Below are 17,730 nucleotides of genomic sequence, written 5' to 3'. Positions count from 1 at the left end.
TGTTGGAGTGTATAGAACACCAAAGTCAAGTGCAGATGACCTAGAGGAATTCACACATTTCTTGCATGAAAAACAGGAGGGAAGAATAATATTAGCTGGGGACTTAAATTTTCCAGAAACAGACTAGAATAATATTGATTCAACAGCTTTAATAAGGAAATTATTTACAGCGTATATTTGGGAACAACAATTGCTTCAAATTGTTAGAAAAACCTACCAGGGTAGGAACATACTAGACATTGTTTGTGTTCCCTAAGAAATTACTGTAACTTCAAGTCAAGTTTTTTGATGTGCAGAGATCATAGGGTTAGAAAGGTTAATTTGTTGCTCGATAATTCTGCCAAACTAAAATCTAAGCCAAGGCACAGAAGGTTAATTACAGATTATATGGAAACAAAACAGTTACTATGTAAAACTAATTGGAGTGAGGTGTTCATTGGAAAAACTGCAAATGGATGTGAAAAGTTTAGAAAGTGAAATTGTTTGAGTGCAAAAAATCAAAAAAATGTTTAACATCAGGATCTAGGCATACAACATCAGGGGGATACATTTCCATAAGAATAAGATAGCTGATTAAGGTGAGAGACTAAAAATATAAGAAATGGAAGAGAGGTCGAATTACAACTTTGAAAACTGAAATAAACAAGCTGGACAGATTAAGCAAAGTGTGAGACAAGATCAAGAAAAAAATTGAAGAAAATTTATATAAAGGTATTGAGCATAATAGGAAACATTTTTATAGATACATAAGATGTGAACGGAATAAAGACACACAAATTGATAAACTGTGTGCAGATTCTAAAATTTATTCTCAGACACAACAGATTATAGATATATTTACAAAATCTTATGCAAAATAGTTTGGCTCCACAAAAGAGGTGATAAGTTGTCCAAGTGACATCCAGGTAACTCCAGATACTGGAATCAAATTAGATTATATTGAAAAAGAACTATGCAAACTGGATCCAAACAAAGCACAGGGAGGAGATGGAATTAGTAACAATGACCTGAGAACACTTCAGCAAAAACTTATAGTACCATTATATCTATTATTCACTATGTCATATAAATATGGGAGATTCCTCATTCAGATTGAAGACATGAGCTTATTAAGCCTGTCTTTAAGGGAAAGGGGAGTAAAACTAACCCAGAGTCATATAGACCCTTAAGTCTACTTTCATGTTGTGGAAAAATAATGGAGAAGGTAATACTGGATAAGTTATTGTCAGAACTGGATAGGGTGGGACTTGAAACCATATATCAGCATGTATATGTTGAAAACAGATCTATTACCACCTGTAACATGATGTTCTATAACAATATAATAATAGTTATGAATGAAAAATTGTGCTGTGATGTAATTTATATAGATTTAACTTCAGCATTTAACAGGGACAAACACAAAATACTGATCAGTAAATTAGTACAACTAGGTATTGATGTACTCTTGATAAGATGGATAGCTGCATGGCTTACAAATAGGACATGGCAAATATCATATAGCAACTGGACAGGTGAAATCCTTGATTACAGTCAAGGTGTCCCACAGGGCTCTGTACTAGGCCCTTACTTGTTTAGATTGTATCTTTCAAACCTAACTTTTTCATCTGAGGTGTCCTACAGTCTATATGCAGACTACCTGAAATTGGGTAAACTTATTACATGTGTTACTGATAAGGCATGTCTGCAAAATAAATTGACTAAATTGACCATTTGGGCACAGGAAAATAATATGCTGACAAATATATCAAAAACTAAACATATCAGATTTGGGAGACATAAATTTAAACGTGAATATTTAATACAGCACACAGTGATTGAAACTGTAGACTCATTTAAGGACCTGGGTATATGGGTAGATTCAGCTATTAGTTTTTCTAATCATGTCAACCAATTGGTTAATGATAGCTATAGACGATAGGTTGTATAAAAAGGTTTATTAAGTCTAGGAAACCAAAAACAATGAGGTCATTGTTTATTAGTTACATTAGACCCAAACTTGAGTATGGAATAACAATATGAAAACCCTATAAGAAAACAAACATGAGTAAACTGGAAAGAGTATTGCAGAAATATAACAAGGGCATCCATGGATGTGAAAATTTAAGTTATTATGAAAGACTAAAATATCTGAACTTGTACAGTGTCTCTTATAGATATCTAAGAGGAGATTTTATTCGGGTATTAAGGGCATTTAGAGACAGGTCTCTATTACGTAACTGAATGCTTAGGTGAGCGAACACCTAAACATCGACCACATAATATCAAACCCCACAACAGCGAATACTATGCGGGAACGGAAATGTCGGCCACCAAAAAAAAAGAAAGAAAGTTTACAACCAAACTAAGTGGGGGGCTTCACCCCCCCCCCGACTAAATATGCCAACTCTGAGATCGCTCTACAGTGGAGAAAATGGAAAAACACAGCTAATGGCCAAGGGAAATCTTTTTCTGCGTTAATTTGGCTGTTCACTATTTTTTGCATTCGATGTTATGTGGTCGACATTTAGGTGTTCCCTCGTCTAAGCATTCAAACATGTGATATAGACCCTTTAGAGACAACTACCTCTCGGAATGTTTGGGGTAATCAAAAAGTACTAGAGAATCATCAGACAACCTGTGTGGAAGATTCCATAGGAATGAGAAGTGTACTAATTGGTTCTTTGACAGAGTAGCTGATGCATAGAACAGACTACCAAATTACATTAAAGCAAGTACTAGGTTAGATATTTTTAAGACTAGCCTGTACAGTTATTATGGGAATAAGTGTTTTGGCATATTGCAAGCTAAAAGGGCATTAATGTCCATGCTTAAATATTTGTATGTATGTATGTACCTGTCATCGCTAACAGTACCAACATAGGTACAATAACTTATTGAAGGATAGGACCAACCAGCTAGCCAGTGGGTTGACCAGGAAGTGACAAGAAGACCAGAGTTATATAGTAAGTATAACTTTTTCTATTTTTTCTGGTCATATTAAACATAAGTTAAAAAAAAATACTACAAAAAGGAGGCATAACTGAAGGTATGCAATCCAAACATAAAGTGAGAGGGTTACATAATTGAAAGTATTTGCTTGAAAAAAATGTGGCTAACTGCTAATATGTATCTTTAATGTTACTATAATAATGCAAAGGAAAGCATAAACATATCTGTACACAGAACTACATCTGAATACAAGTATATGGAATGTTTATGTGATAACATAATTGTCTGTATGAATTCAAATTTAATATACATATAAGAAAAATAATATATCCAAAACTATATATATTTGTCTGTAAATTACAGATATCCATCTGCATTAATACATTTTTACAACTATTTTTTTTCATTTGATATATATATATGTATATACGTATATATATATATATATATATATATATATATATATATATATATATATATATATATATATATATATATATATATATATATATATATATATATATGTGTGTATATATATATATATATGTATATATATATATATATATATATATATATATGTATATGTGTATATATATATATATATATATATATATATATATATATATGTGTATATATATATATATATATATATATATATGTACATATGTATATATATATATATATATATATATATATATATATATATATATATGAGCAAAAACCAAACCCAACAAAGACGTAGAATAGATTAAGACAGTCCCAAAACTGCAGACGGATAAGCACCAATACCAATAAATCACATATATGAACACTCTTGTTGTAACAATATTCCCTATACGATAATCCAAAAAAGGAGATTCGTAGATGCAAACGGCTTTTATTAAAATGAAGAAACGTAAGCGCTTTCACTATTCAAGATAGCTTCCTCAGACGTTATAGTTTAAAATATACTAAACAGGATATATATAGCAGAAACCCACATCTCTCGATACCAATAAACAACATCACTTCCTGTTAGCAAATTAATTATCCTGCATTATACAGCATTTGATAAAAATCACGTATATAGGCACATTTCATTAAAATTTGCGTCTTGTATAAAACCATAATAACGCAAACATCCATACAATTCAAAACACATTCCATTAATGTTAATATATGACTCGCTAAAAGTGTCAAACAACATCGCTGCCTGTTGCCAAAAAGATGTGCATGATTACAATGCAAGTGATACATAATAAAATAATGCAATAGAAGCGTTAAATATATCCAGATTCTAATTAATGTCTAGCGACCGCAGCTCCCTTGCATTGTAATAACAGTTGGTCCAATTCATAACTTGCAAATAGCGTCACTACCTATTGACAAATACAACGGTTTGCGTAGGGTATACAAATAATGATGCGAATAATAAAGTAACTATAATTCATAAAAGTTAGGCATATACAAAATATACCCAAATACTTTGTAATAACCAACAATCACAAGTTCCTTACATTGTGTTGACAGTTGGTCCAACAATCAATTTGCAAAGACAAGGACACATATACATAGTGCATACTACTTACAATATATAAGGGCAGAACACCAACGGCTTGTTAACCATAGCCAAAGAAAAATATAATAATGCATGTTGTTCATAAGTGGTCAAAACATTTCTTAGCCAAACAGATCATGTTTCCAGGATATAGAGTGTATACAGTGACGGAGATACATGTCGAATCAATGATGGGTGCTGGCTGCAATGCCTGCAAGATGGAATTTCACAAGCCGACATGTATACGCTAGTCCAGTTTCTATGTTGAAGAAATAACATGTTGCATTTGCTTATTTGTTTAAAGCTCCACAGAGAAAAAAGTACAACATTGATTACATACAGATAAATACACAGTTACAGGAACAATATTTTTTTGATTTAGAAACATTTGCCAACCATGTGATTTAATTACAACTCAAAATGCAATAATATTTCTATAAGTTGTTACAGGATCCTTACTGTTATAGTATGCAGTCAAGCAAGGAGGAGCTTGATTGCTATAGAAACCAGAGAAGGTAGAATCTAAGGACGTTGGTTGATAATTATTTGAAACTTTTAAAAGGAAGAGTAGCATCTAGTAGGTACAGGGGAGTGGGTATAGTAAGTGTCAAGGAGAGCTAATCTGGGTTAATACATGGGCAAAGCCAATGAGACTTAAAAAATTGTTTAAGATTATTTTTAAATTGACAAAGGGAGGTGGAAAGTCTTAGGTTATTAGGGAGGGAATTCCAAACCTTCCCTATGGAATTGGCAAAGAGAGCTTCACCACCCAAGTTATTAGATTTGATGGTTTGGACCAGAAATCTATTTGAGGAGCTAAGACAGCTAAGATTGGAGTAGGGAATCAATATTTCACCCAGTAAAGGGGTTTTATCAGGTTGTTTGATTATTTTAAATGTTTCAGTGAGTTGGTTCAGTTTAAGAAGATTGGGTAGTTCAAGCCAGTCGAGTTTCCTTAGATTAAGACAATGATGAGTTCTATGAGGAGCACTTATTACAAATCTGGCAATGTGATTGTAGGCAACAGAGAGTTTATTGATCTCATTTTTGTTGAGGAAGGTAAGGACAGGAGAGGCATACAGTAAGGTAGAGAGGAGATGTGTGCGTGCAATAGTGAGTTTGGCAGTAGGGGTTAAGAAGTTTTTAATTCTATACAAGGACCCAATTTTTTTTATTTACTGTCTTAATGGTTTGACTGATATGCATATCAAATCTAAGCTTATTATCAATGATGACCCCTAAAAGTTTAGTGTTGGTATCAGGCTCAATTCTGGTACCATTAATAGATTGGACAAAGAAGGTATTGTTATTAGATAGTGGAGAAAGTTGAACTGGTGGAGGCACTGAGGTGGGAAACAATATTAGTAATTTGTTTTTTTTTTTGGATTTAGGATGAGTTTCCGTTCTGCAAGCCATTTTTCTACTGCAGTAAAGGAGTGTTGGGTGGCTACTTGTAGATCAGAGAGAGAGACTGCAGAGCAAATCAGGGTGGAGTCGTCTGCGTATTGGATACAGGTGGCTTTAGGGATAACAGTGTGAAGTTCATTTATGAATACAGAAAAGAGGAGGGGACCTAGTATGGAGCCCTGAGGAACTCCTATGGTATTAGGCAGCAGGTGAGATAGCTTATTTTGCTATTGGACTGCTTGTTGTCTACCAGAGATGTAAGCCTTGAACCAGCTGAGAGCTGGATTATCAAGGTGTAAGGTTTCTAGGGTGTGGAGCAGAATCTCGTGATTGACCATGTCAAAAGCTTTTGACAGATCAAGAAAGAGTGCAGAAGTTGTTTTTTTGCTGTTACGGTTTTTATTTACTGAGTCAGTAAAGGAAAGTAGGGCGGTGAGTCGTACTATGGTGGGGTCTGAAACCGTGTTGAGTATGGGACAGTAGATTGTTTAGGTTAAGATAGTGAAGTAATTGTTTATGAACGCATCTTTCCATAATTTTGGCTATTGGAGACAAAATTGCTATGGGTCTGTAGTTCGATGGTTCAGTAGAGGAGCCACCCTTGTGAAGTGGAATGACATAGGATATTTTCCATATGGAAGGGATGGTGGCCTCTGTTATTGTTCGGTTAATTAGGATTGAGATAGGGTAGGCTATAACGTCTGCTGCTATTTGCAGGTATTCAGCTGGGAGTCGATCAGCAGAAAGGGTGGTTGGTTTGAGTTTCTTCAATAAGGCTCTAATGTAAGAGGTGGATGTTGGCTGAAGAGTAAAGGAGAAGGATGATTCCTCAGAAACAGTAAATAAGGGGGAGGAAGGAAGAGTTAGTTGATTGGCTAGTGACTGAATGGTCTCGGTAAAGAAGGAGTTAAAGGTATTTGCTGCTTCTTCTGGATTTTTACCAATAAGTTTCTCTGGGGTGGGTGTAGACGATTTCCCTGAGTGGAGGAGATTATTTAAGCCTGCCCAGAACTTCTTTGGATTATTCTGGTGTTTATCTTGGAGGTGACAAAAATAGTTCTTTTTGTCCAGGGTACTGTCTCTTTTCGTTTCATTTCTAAGCTGCTGGAATTTAATGCGATCCTGATGTGTCTTAGTAACTCGCCATTTGTCCCAGGCCTTATCTCTAAGTTTAATTTTAGATTTGGTTTCTGTAGTTAGCCAGGGTGCTATCCGTGTCTTGGTTCTGATATGTCAGTTAGGTGCATGAGAGTCCAGAATGTTGAGGAATGTGTCATTAAAGAATGCCACACTCTCCTCAAGAGGCAGAGTTTTTAGCTTGGACCAGTTGCAGGATTTGAGTTCTGTTAAGAATAGAGTTGGAACAAATTTCTTTTTATTTCTAACAAGTCTGTATATGGGAAGGTTTGAGTTGGTAAATTTGTGTTTAATTATGAATGTGATGAGGTGGTCACTAAGGTCATTAGGGAGGGTCCCTGTAATATATTTATGTGTCCCATTATTAGTAAGAATCCAGTCAATTATGCTCTCCTTATGGTTGGTATTACCAATTCTTGTTGGGGAGACGATTTTTTGTGAGAACCCATATAAATTAATGGGTATGGGATTAGTCTCAGTGGAACATTTGGTCCAGTCAATGTTAACGTCCCCTAATACAATGGTTTCTTGAGGGTAGTTAGAGGCTAACCAGTTTAGTGTTGACTCCAACGTTTCTAAGTTGTTCCCTGGCGGAATGTAGATTACAATAAGATTAATACTTTTTAGATTATTTAAGCAAAGTTTTAGGGAAATTAACTCTGCATTAGCAACCTTAGGCGGTTGTATAGGATTCATGATGATATTAAGGGTACTTCTATACATAACAGCTATTCCACCACCCCTTTTTTTTTCCCGATCAACCCTTAAAATATTGTACCCAGGTGGGAGAATTTCTTCGTCTTTTGTGGCTGGTTTGAGCCATGTTTCTGATAGACACATAATGTCAGGGAGATGTGTGGCTAACATAGGATGGATTCCTTTTTACATTTTTTATCACATCTAGTTGGAATTTGGTCTAGCTGTTAACAAAGGACGGATTCCTTTTTACATTTTTTATCACATCTAGTTGGAATTTGGTCTAGCTGCTGGTAGCCATGGAGATTTATTAGATTACTTGGTGGTTCTGATATACAGGTGAACCAAATCTAGGTTGAAATCCCCCAGAATAAGGGTTTCTTGTGAGTATGTGGAAGAACACCAGGATAAGAAGTCTTCAATGCTAGCAGGTGTATTACCAGGTGGAATATAAATCACAATTGTGGTGATGAACTTTTTAGAGTGAAGTTGAAGTTGTGAGATAAGTATGCCCCAATTATTGTGGGAGGGGTAAGAGTTTGGTAATTGACGTACAGTTAAGCTGGACTTGTACAGTAAGGCAGGTCCACCCCATTTACAAAGAGATCTGTCTTGTCTAATGATATTGTAAGTAGAGAGAACTTCTGAGTTAGCTACATTTTTATTTAGCCAGGTTTCTGTTAAAGCAACTATGCCTTTAAAAGAAAGTACTGTGATAAAGAAAATCTGTCATAGCGAAAAACAGAAGGGAGTTAAGTGAGAATGTAGGGAACGTGGGACAGTGTAAGAACACAGTTAACAGTATGAAGAAGACTAAATAGGGTCATGCCTTTTATATTATCCATTTATAGATTCATAGAGTAATAGGAATTAACAAGGCATCTGATCCAGGAGACTATGGAACATCCTAGTTAAGTTTTGCAATTAGTACAGAGAATTAGTCCATTAAATGACTCAAAGGTAAACAGCAGGCAAATGAAGGGTGCGGGAATCAAACCATGGACCACAGGAAGTAGCGCATTAACAGCTGATAGCCTTAAAACATGATATAAAATCTTTACACATAAAGACACCTGAAAGTTGAAAATTATGTTCAGATTTAATCTTAATGACTCATATATGAATTTGAGGGAGTAAGAGTTTTTAAGTTGCTGTGATCAAAATATGTTTAAAGTCCATTTATTTACATAATTGGTGTATGTTCATATATCATTTATTAAGCTCATAAGTGCAAAGAACCATAAAACAGTCGTGGCTGCCTGAGGCCTTTATTGCCTCCCATTTTCTGCACCCCTCCCCACCTTCTCTCAACACAGCTTACTTTTGCTTCATTTTTATTTTAATAAAAATGGCGTTAGAAAATCATCAGATAAGCACCAAACTTTAGAGATTACTGTCATGCATCAGAACTTACACATTTCCATCTTTGAGCCAGATAAGAGAAGCTAAGGGGTTGCTACTTCCAATGACACAGGTTAATGTCACTGACTGCCCACGTTTGACTTGTTTTGCTGATGGTGTTATCTTTACGTCAATGGAAGGAACTGAAAGAAACAGAGGAAGAAAAAAATGTTCCATATAAAGCCATGAATACTAGTTGTATTGTTTCCTTAAAATATAAAAACAAAAAAGTTCCAGAATGAAAAATCAACTCAAAGAATGCATTTATCAAAACATAGGAGCATATATTTTGCATATTTGACAAAGTATTTTTTTCTGAGTAACATCTCATGACAAATATATTCATTAAATAATAAAATTCAAATGTGTCATCTGACAAAATACACCCACAAAGCTGACAACCTAACTGAAAAGCATTAGTAGGCTTTGCACATCGGTTAAAACAATGTATTTATCCATTTCAAAGTAAAAGTGCTAGTGAAGACTGATTTATTAAACTATCAGTATTATTTAAATAACAAGAAGCTGGGTTTGTAGTCTGTGTGTGAAAATATGGCGATAAATCAATATCTCAGTAATCTATTTTTAGGAAAGACATCAACAAAATAATTTGTTGTATTATGGAAATGGTAATATATGAAAATGAATCGCAGCACCAGTAAAGGCACATTATTCTTTCATCTCAACAGAGAATTGTTTATGCACAGTATTGATAGGGATAGCCATCAGAATTTACCAGCAAGCTTAAGAATGTGTTGGAGCATAGTTTTACTTTTTTTCAGCAGAAATATCAAGCATGATTAAAGCTAGAGATTTCAGCCCAGTTGTTTATTTCAGCACAAAGTTTTTGTTTGCTGAGTATGAAAAGATTGCAACAATTTTAAGAAAATAATAGTCTATTACGGCTGCTGACAATAAACTCTGCTATCGCTGTCCTGCCACCTGATATTGTTTCTAAGACTGATATATAGTATTATCATGTCTAGATACAAGCAAAAAAGAGCTATTAGAACCTTCTTGGATGGATGCAATTATTGCAATTTTCTAAACAAAACCTGAAATTTCAGATATCCAACATCTAGTCTTCTGTTTAAGTTAGTGCTTACTTTTTCACAAAATTAGTTATATCTGGTTACATGTAATTTTGGTTGTTTTGGTACCGGAAAAATGTTCCATGGGTTAAGGGACTGAATTAAAGAACATCTGCCTAACATTATGAAGGTAAGTGTCTGTTTATTAAGGACCACATTCAAGTTTAGCCTGAAAAAATACTCTGATACAGAACATAGAAACAAAACAATACATTGCCAGGTAACATATTCAAACTTCATAGTTTAAGAGCAATAATATACATTATACAGTAAATTCAGCAATTAAGAGTACTTCAGATAATTTTGTGTCTCTTTCCTGACTCTGTGGCATACAAGGATGGAGCCCTGACTGTAATCCAGATGACTGGGCTTCATTTAATGGCCACAGCATTGGATGAGCCATGCAGGGAGGTAGAAAATGAATGGGGTGTACTGTGTTTGCCTCTCCCAACAGAATGGGGATGGATGCATGCACTGGGAAGCACACAGACTACTGCAATTTCCCTGGTTGAGACTAGGGGAAACCACTGCCCATCCTTTGGGGGGGGTGTATCAGGGCTGCCAGAAAGGATGCACACACTTTACAGAGGTCAGAGGACTCTTTGCTGCAGTCAGTTGCATATCCCTTCCCCAGCACTTAGCCACATACAAGCAGGAGATTTAGGGCCAGAGCAGAAAAAAATTTAACCACTACTTATGGCTATCAAAATAAAATCCCCTTCCGTAACAACAGTGATGGTGACTGAATGGACTGATTCGTCAGAAGGGGTATTGATGGCCGAAAGACAATGGGGGAGGGGCAAAAGTTGAAAAAAGAGATACTTAGCTCATAACTACTATAACAATGAAACAAAATGTTAAATAGTTTGAAAACATCTTGGGTCTTTAACAGAAAGTTCTGTGATAAAGAACATCTATCATAGTGAAAAACAGAAGTGAGGAGTTAAGTGAGAATGTAGGGAAAGTGGGACAGTGTAAGAACAGAGTATGAAGCAAGACTACATGAGCAGAATAGAAAGTAATTACCTGAGATCTATAAGCAGGTGAGATGACCTTTAGCTGTTAGTTACATTGGACTATTGGACTGCAGCATTAATAAAATGATCTGATTGATACATTACTAGATAGGCTTTGAGTTTTCAGTGAAAATCAGGATTGTTGTTAACGTCACTGGTATTGGGAGTTACTGATTCCCAGGTTTTGGGCCTGGTATTGAAAAGAAGTGGTTTGTACAGTGCCAGTGTGGGTGACTTATTCGAGGGTGAGTTTCTAGGGGTGAACATAGACAATAGCTTAAGTGTTGCAAATGCATTGGCAAATCATACAGTAGAAGACTTACTCGTGCACATGATTGAATTTCAGGATTTCAGGGCATATATATATATATACACACACACACACACACACACACACACACAATAAGGAATACATTGACTTGAGAAGACCACAGCAATGTGATACTTTACAACAAAAGTAAATAGCAAATTTTGTTAAATGCATGCATGTTCTCAGGTTTAAATGCACTTAGTCCCTTACTAAGAAATAGAATAATACATAATTTTTAAAGATGAGTAGAGTCCATTTTTGCATTTTAGTTAGTCGATTTCATTTGTGTATTTTACCACATGACTTGAGTTTTATTATTTAAGAAAAATGTATATACTTATTTATTGTTTGTTCACTGGGTAAGTATGTTGGTTTACGTGAACAACTTCAGCATAGCCAGGGCTCAAAGAGCAAAAAAATAGTGCAGGATCTATTATATTCAATATGTTATACAGAATAATTAACTGATAATATTCAGTGCATAGTGATAACATTCAATACAACAAGTGTAAGGTTAAGAAAATCCTGTCAGAATGGATTTAATGAGGTAAGCAGAAAATCACAAGCAAAGATATGCATGGAATAAAGTGGTAACTATTACAGAACTGCTGCTGATTTGATTGATTGGACTTGAAATGCTGTGCTGAGAACATGATAATATACTGTTTGGAGCATACCAGTTCTGCATTTGATTAAATTTTAAGGAAATATATAGTATTATTCAGTAAAAAGAAAAAAAAAACTTAGCACGCTGAAGTGACACCTCATAATTTGAGCCCTTTCTCTTAAACAATACATTAAAATATCAGATTATCCTTTTTACTCCTGTCTGTCTCTTCCTCTCTTTGATAAGTATAAATGGCCAAATGAGAAATATTTTCTTGTTTTTTAAACAGCTTTATTGAATTGAAACAGATAAAACAAACATTATCTTGAGTTATGTACAATTTTGAATATGCTTACTAATGACATGAAGAAAAAAACACATTTAAACTATATACAATGACACTTTCCACAAATACATATTAGCAAATTAAAATTCTTATAAATATTGATACATTGCTATTAAATTATTTATCTAACAAATCATAAACTTTCTTCCACATATTATTTACAATAGCATTCCTATAGGATCTTGCTTTTTCAGTTAATATCTCTAAATTACATACTTCAAAAAGTAGATTTTTGAATTAATTTACTGAGGGAGAAGATTTAGACTTCCAGTTTCTTGTAACCATTTTCCTGACTACTGATAAAATGGACCAGAAAAGAGGCTGATTAGTTTCTGTAATACAGTTAAGAACAGGAGTGTTAAACAAAACCCAGGATTTTGAGAGTAAAAAATTATCTGTGAAAATTGCTTATAAAAAGTGATTAATGTCTTTCCAGAAATTATTTAATTATGTACAATCAAATACCATATGGGCCCTATCAGGATTAATTACATTATTACACCTCCAGCAATTAACATTGTTTTTTATTAAATTTGCTTAAAGAAAGTGGGGGTTATAAAAGATCTATGCAAATATCTCCATGTGAAAATTTTCCAACTTAGTGAAGAAGTGGTTACACTAGCAGATTGTAATATATATGATTTGTCTTTCTCTGTTGGGGGATGATTATTAATTAAGGAAAAATAATTCCAATAATTATCTGATATATTATCTAGATCTAGTTTAATTGCCTTATATAAGTGAGATAAAATGGTTTTAGTTGGTGATTTATGATTTATAGTCAGCACCATATACTGAATTAGTTTAGGAACTGAACTTTTAGTTGATAAAGTCATAGAGTCAAGTTTATTAGATACATATTTTCTACTTTTGTGTAGATCCAATCAGGATGTTGTGTCAAAACCATGTTCATCCTTCAATAAGTTAATGGATTTCAGATCATTATTAGATATCATTTGTGACCAAAAAAATATATTTTTTTGTTGAAAAGAATACATTTTCATAAAATCAGAAGAAAATATAGCACCTTGCATGTATGCTATAGGAAATAGGAGAAATAGCCAATCTTTATACAAGTTGAACTTATACAAATAGTTTCTAAATGATCTCAAAAGAAGAATTATATAATCTGTTCTAAAATTCTGAGAAGAATGAATGGAAGAATATTCTTTTAAGATCCAGATAAAGGAGTTATTAAACAACATTAATTTCTGTCTTTTATTATTCTTTTTGCATCATGCATTAATATTTCTAGAATGTTCTTCCATTTAACAGTGTATTTAATATCTATAAGAAGATAAATAAATGTAGCCATTATAGAAATTGAGTAGATTTCCAAATTAAGCAAAACTATTCCCCCATTTCCCAATTTTTCATGTGATAAGATAAGGCTATTCTAGGTCTTATAGGGAACCATAAAAATGTAGGTACCATAGAATTAAATTTCTTAATTAGTGAACTGGAGGGGTAAAGAGATTGATTGGATAATATAAAGAATTTTAGATAATAGAATCATTTTAATAATTAAAAGGTTTTTATCCATAGAAAATTGGATTTTATTCCATTTTTTAATGAGATTTCCTATTGACAATAAGCTTTTATTGTAATTGATTTTAATGATATATTTTATGTTGTTAGCATTTACAATGCCTAGATAAAGTAGTTCATTAGACTGTGCTTGGTATTTTTTTATAGACATCTAGTAATTATAGCTTTTTAAGACCAATTGTCAAGATTTTAGTTGTGTTGTTATTAAAGGTTAAACCTGACTTATTTTGAAAATATTCAACATCTTTAAAAAGAGCATGAATAGATGCATTATTACCACCTAGAGTAATGAGTATGTCATCCGCAAACATTTGTAATTTGGAAACATCATTAGAACTCAAGCTATAATCTTCAATGTTTTCATCATATCTTATCAAATAAGCCCAAGGTTCCATAATCAATGTAAATAATAAAGGAGATAAAGGACACCCTTGCTTTGTTCCCTTGATTACTGATATATTTTGGGATATATCTGTACCTATTTTAATGTATGCTTGGCTACCTTAATATAAACTTGTAATTAGATTATGAAACTATTAGAAGTTTAGTTCCTCCAAAAGTAAAAATAAATAGTCCCAATTAACTGAACCGAAAGCACAGTTTATGTCAAGACTGATTGATGTTAAGCTGTTTTTTAAATATTTAACTGATTCAATTAAGGACAGAATTCTTTTTTGATATTTTCATAAGAGTTTCTGTTTGCTATAAATCCTGTTTGATCTTCATCGACTAATGTGGGCAAAAAAATTTAAGTCTTAAGTCAATGTTTAATAAGGAAATAGGCCTGTAAGATAAACATTTAACAGGGTCCTTATCAGATTTGAGGATTGGGGAGATAAAAGTATATTTCCATGATGGAGGTATTAGATTCTCATTTTGGGAAATATTGTAAACTTTATAAAGCAGTTTTAAGGCATCAGCTGGTAATAATATATAAACCTCTGGGATGATACCATCATTTCCCAGTGCTTTATTTGTTTCTAATTTAGTAATCTGGGATTGGACATCTTTAAAGGAGATGGGTCTGTCAATAATAGTAACTTGTTCCCTAGATAATCTTTATTTTGTATATTTGTTAATAAATTATTTGATTTCTTGGTTAGAATCTATTATCTTAGATTGTTGGTTAATGTTTGTAAAAAATTCAATAAATTCAGCTAAGATATTCTGTATACCTTAGTCTTTTTCTTTTTAGGGGAGAATATTTCATTTATATGATCAAATTTGTTAATTCTTTCAGTTTTATTTGCAAATAAATTCAGAGATCTAGGATTGGTGGAAATTTTTCAGACTTTAATTTTTTCTAAAATAATCATAGTTTTATGATTCAGTATTTCCATATATTTAGTATTCAATGAGTTTATTTCTTTTTAATATCATTTTTATTAGTATCTTTTTCTTGGATAAGTTTCAAAGAATCTATCTTATTTTGTATTTCTATTAACTGCTCATCCCAACATTTCCTTTTTTTGTTATACCAATTTATAATTTTGCCATAGAGGTAGGATTTTTAAGGCATTCCATACAATGATCTCAGAAATATTATTTATATTGTTTTGTTCAATAAAATTCTGGATTTCTGATGTCATAAAATCTTTAAAATCTTTCAATTTAGTTATATAGGCAGGTATTCTACTTATTTGAACATTACGGATTGGGGTAACTAAATATTCGAAATTATTGAATTGTGATCAGATAATGGGCATGCAATCACCTTAGTATTAATTAAAGAATCTACTAAATCATTAGAAAAAAAAACTCTATGTTTGAATGTGTATTATGTCTATTTGAAAAAAAGTATAAGCTAAGGAATCAGAATCAGCAAAGGTATGTATATCTTTCAAGAAATATGTTTCCAAAAAGTCTTTTAACAATTTGGCTGAAGCTGTAATTCTTCTTTTGTTATGTGATGTTGACTCTTTATTATCTAAAATACAGTTAAAATCACCAACAAATATTATATGTCCCTTAGAAAGTTGTACTATATGATCAAAATGTTGTTTTACCATATCAGTGCCTATTCCTGGAATCCAGTATAGATTTACTAAGGTGTTTATTTTGTTATTAAACTGAATAGTAATTAGACAAAACATTCCTTTATCATCTTTATATGAATTAGTAATTTTTGGTTTATGTAATGAGCTGTTCCATAAGATAGCTACTCTTCTTTTCTTTTGAGAGTGTTCTGAGCTAACACTGAAAATGATTTAGCATCTAAGCTAAGTACATCCTCCGTTTTCAAATGGGTTTCTTGTAAAAATATTAATTGAACATTATGCAATTTGAGATATTTAAAGAAACTTCCCCTCTTATTTGGATTATTTAATCCATTAATGTTAATTGAAATACTCTTTAATGAAGTCATTCAATAGTATGATGTTGGAAGAGAAATATTTTGACCACAACCATAGATTAGTAATGTAAATAAAAGGAATACCTAAAGATACATTATTTTAAAAGTAATGTGGAAACATCAAAAAAGTAGACTTTTGTGAATTACTCTTTTAAGAACTGTGAAAAATGGCAAGAAAGCTAATAGTAAACTATTATAACTTCACCTGATAACTTCATAACCACCCTTAACCCCTCCGAAGTATAATACTCCCAATTTGAGTGACATATGGTCACTCAAATTAACCCTCTGTTCAGTAGCAACATCTAATCAGCATCTGTCTGAGAAATATCTACTCTGAATAAACAATTTTAACTTCTTATTCATGTTAATAATATATAGAATAATCATATAAAAATCACTTTGTAAGATATATAACTAACACATCTTTACAACCATATCTAACACTTTATAAATGTTAACATATTAGCAAACATCAATATAACTACTAATAAAATAATAATCAACTGTATGCACCTGATTATAATACTGCAAAAAGAATGGTTCTGTTTTGTTGTATACATAACACATCATGTAGCCAAAAATAATACAAATTAGAATTCAGTACCGACAAATCTGAAGTCTGTACAGCACCAAAAAAACCTGTGTATATTAGTTCGTGTGTTAAGCAATTGTATGAAATTCATTCCTTACAATAAGATTACTTCCTTTAGCTATATCATGAAAGATTTAACGATTCATGACTATTTTATTGATGGGGAGTGTAACTATTGCATGACAATATAATTTTAAAAGGCAACCATTCTGATACAAGCTTTAAAAAACAGTAGTAGCTTTGGCAATACCATGTCTGAGGTTACAATATTCATCTACTGGAATTAGGAGTGTTTATGTATAGTTTAAGAATGTAATATATGTGTTAATATGTTCTTACCAACTGTAATGGTTTATTCTCATTACCAGAACACTCGCTAGCTATTTATACATAAATATTCCTTATAAAATTAGTCTGTGTTCAGAATTTGTCCAAATAAACTAAAATATAACTGACAATGCTGTGTTAACAAATACATTTAATAACTAAAAAACTATTTAAAGTCAAATAAATGACAGGCTTACTGTTTCAAGAAGCAAAAAAGGGATTTACAAAGTAAACTTATCATAACTAACTTACAGGTAATAATTATGCATAGTCAGCCTTTCTCTTTGCTGTATTTTAATACTGTAATTAAACTATAATATACCCCATTTACCTTACATGCACATAACAAGTGTCTCTTTCTTCCAAGAAAGTTATTATCATCTGTAAGTTGAGAAATACAGTTTTAATCAGGTAAAATGATGTATATG

At 32.6% G+C, this 17,730-nt stretch overlaps 1 protein-coding gene across 1 annotated transcript in view; it reads right to left on the bottom strand.

The window, feature by feature from the left end:
• NPHS1 (NPHS1 adhesion molecule, nephrin) overlaps positions 1-17,730 on the bottom strand; it is a 1,231,105-nt gene that overhangs the window by 608,779 nt on the left and 604,596 nt on the right. The window contains exon 11 of the mRNA XM_044079328.1: positions 9,123-9,252. Within this exon, the coding sequence (XP_043935263.1) occupies positions 9,123-9,252 (130 nt within the window). The remainder of the gene's footprint in view (positions 1-9,122; positions 9,253-17,730) is intronic.

This window comes from Protopterus annectens, chromosome 8.part0 (genome assembly GCF_019279795.1).
Source record: "Protopterus annectens isolate FY-2018-M chromosome 8.part0, PAN1.0, whole genome shotgun sequence".
Lineage (NCBI taxonomy): Eukaryota > Metazoa > Chordata > Ceratodontiformes > Protopteridae > Protopterus > Protopterus annectens.
The sequence above is the reverse complement of the archived record's forward strand: the minus strand, read 5'-3'. Positions and strand labels throughout refer to the sequence as shown.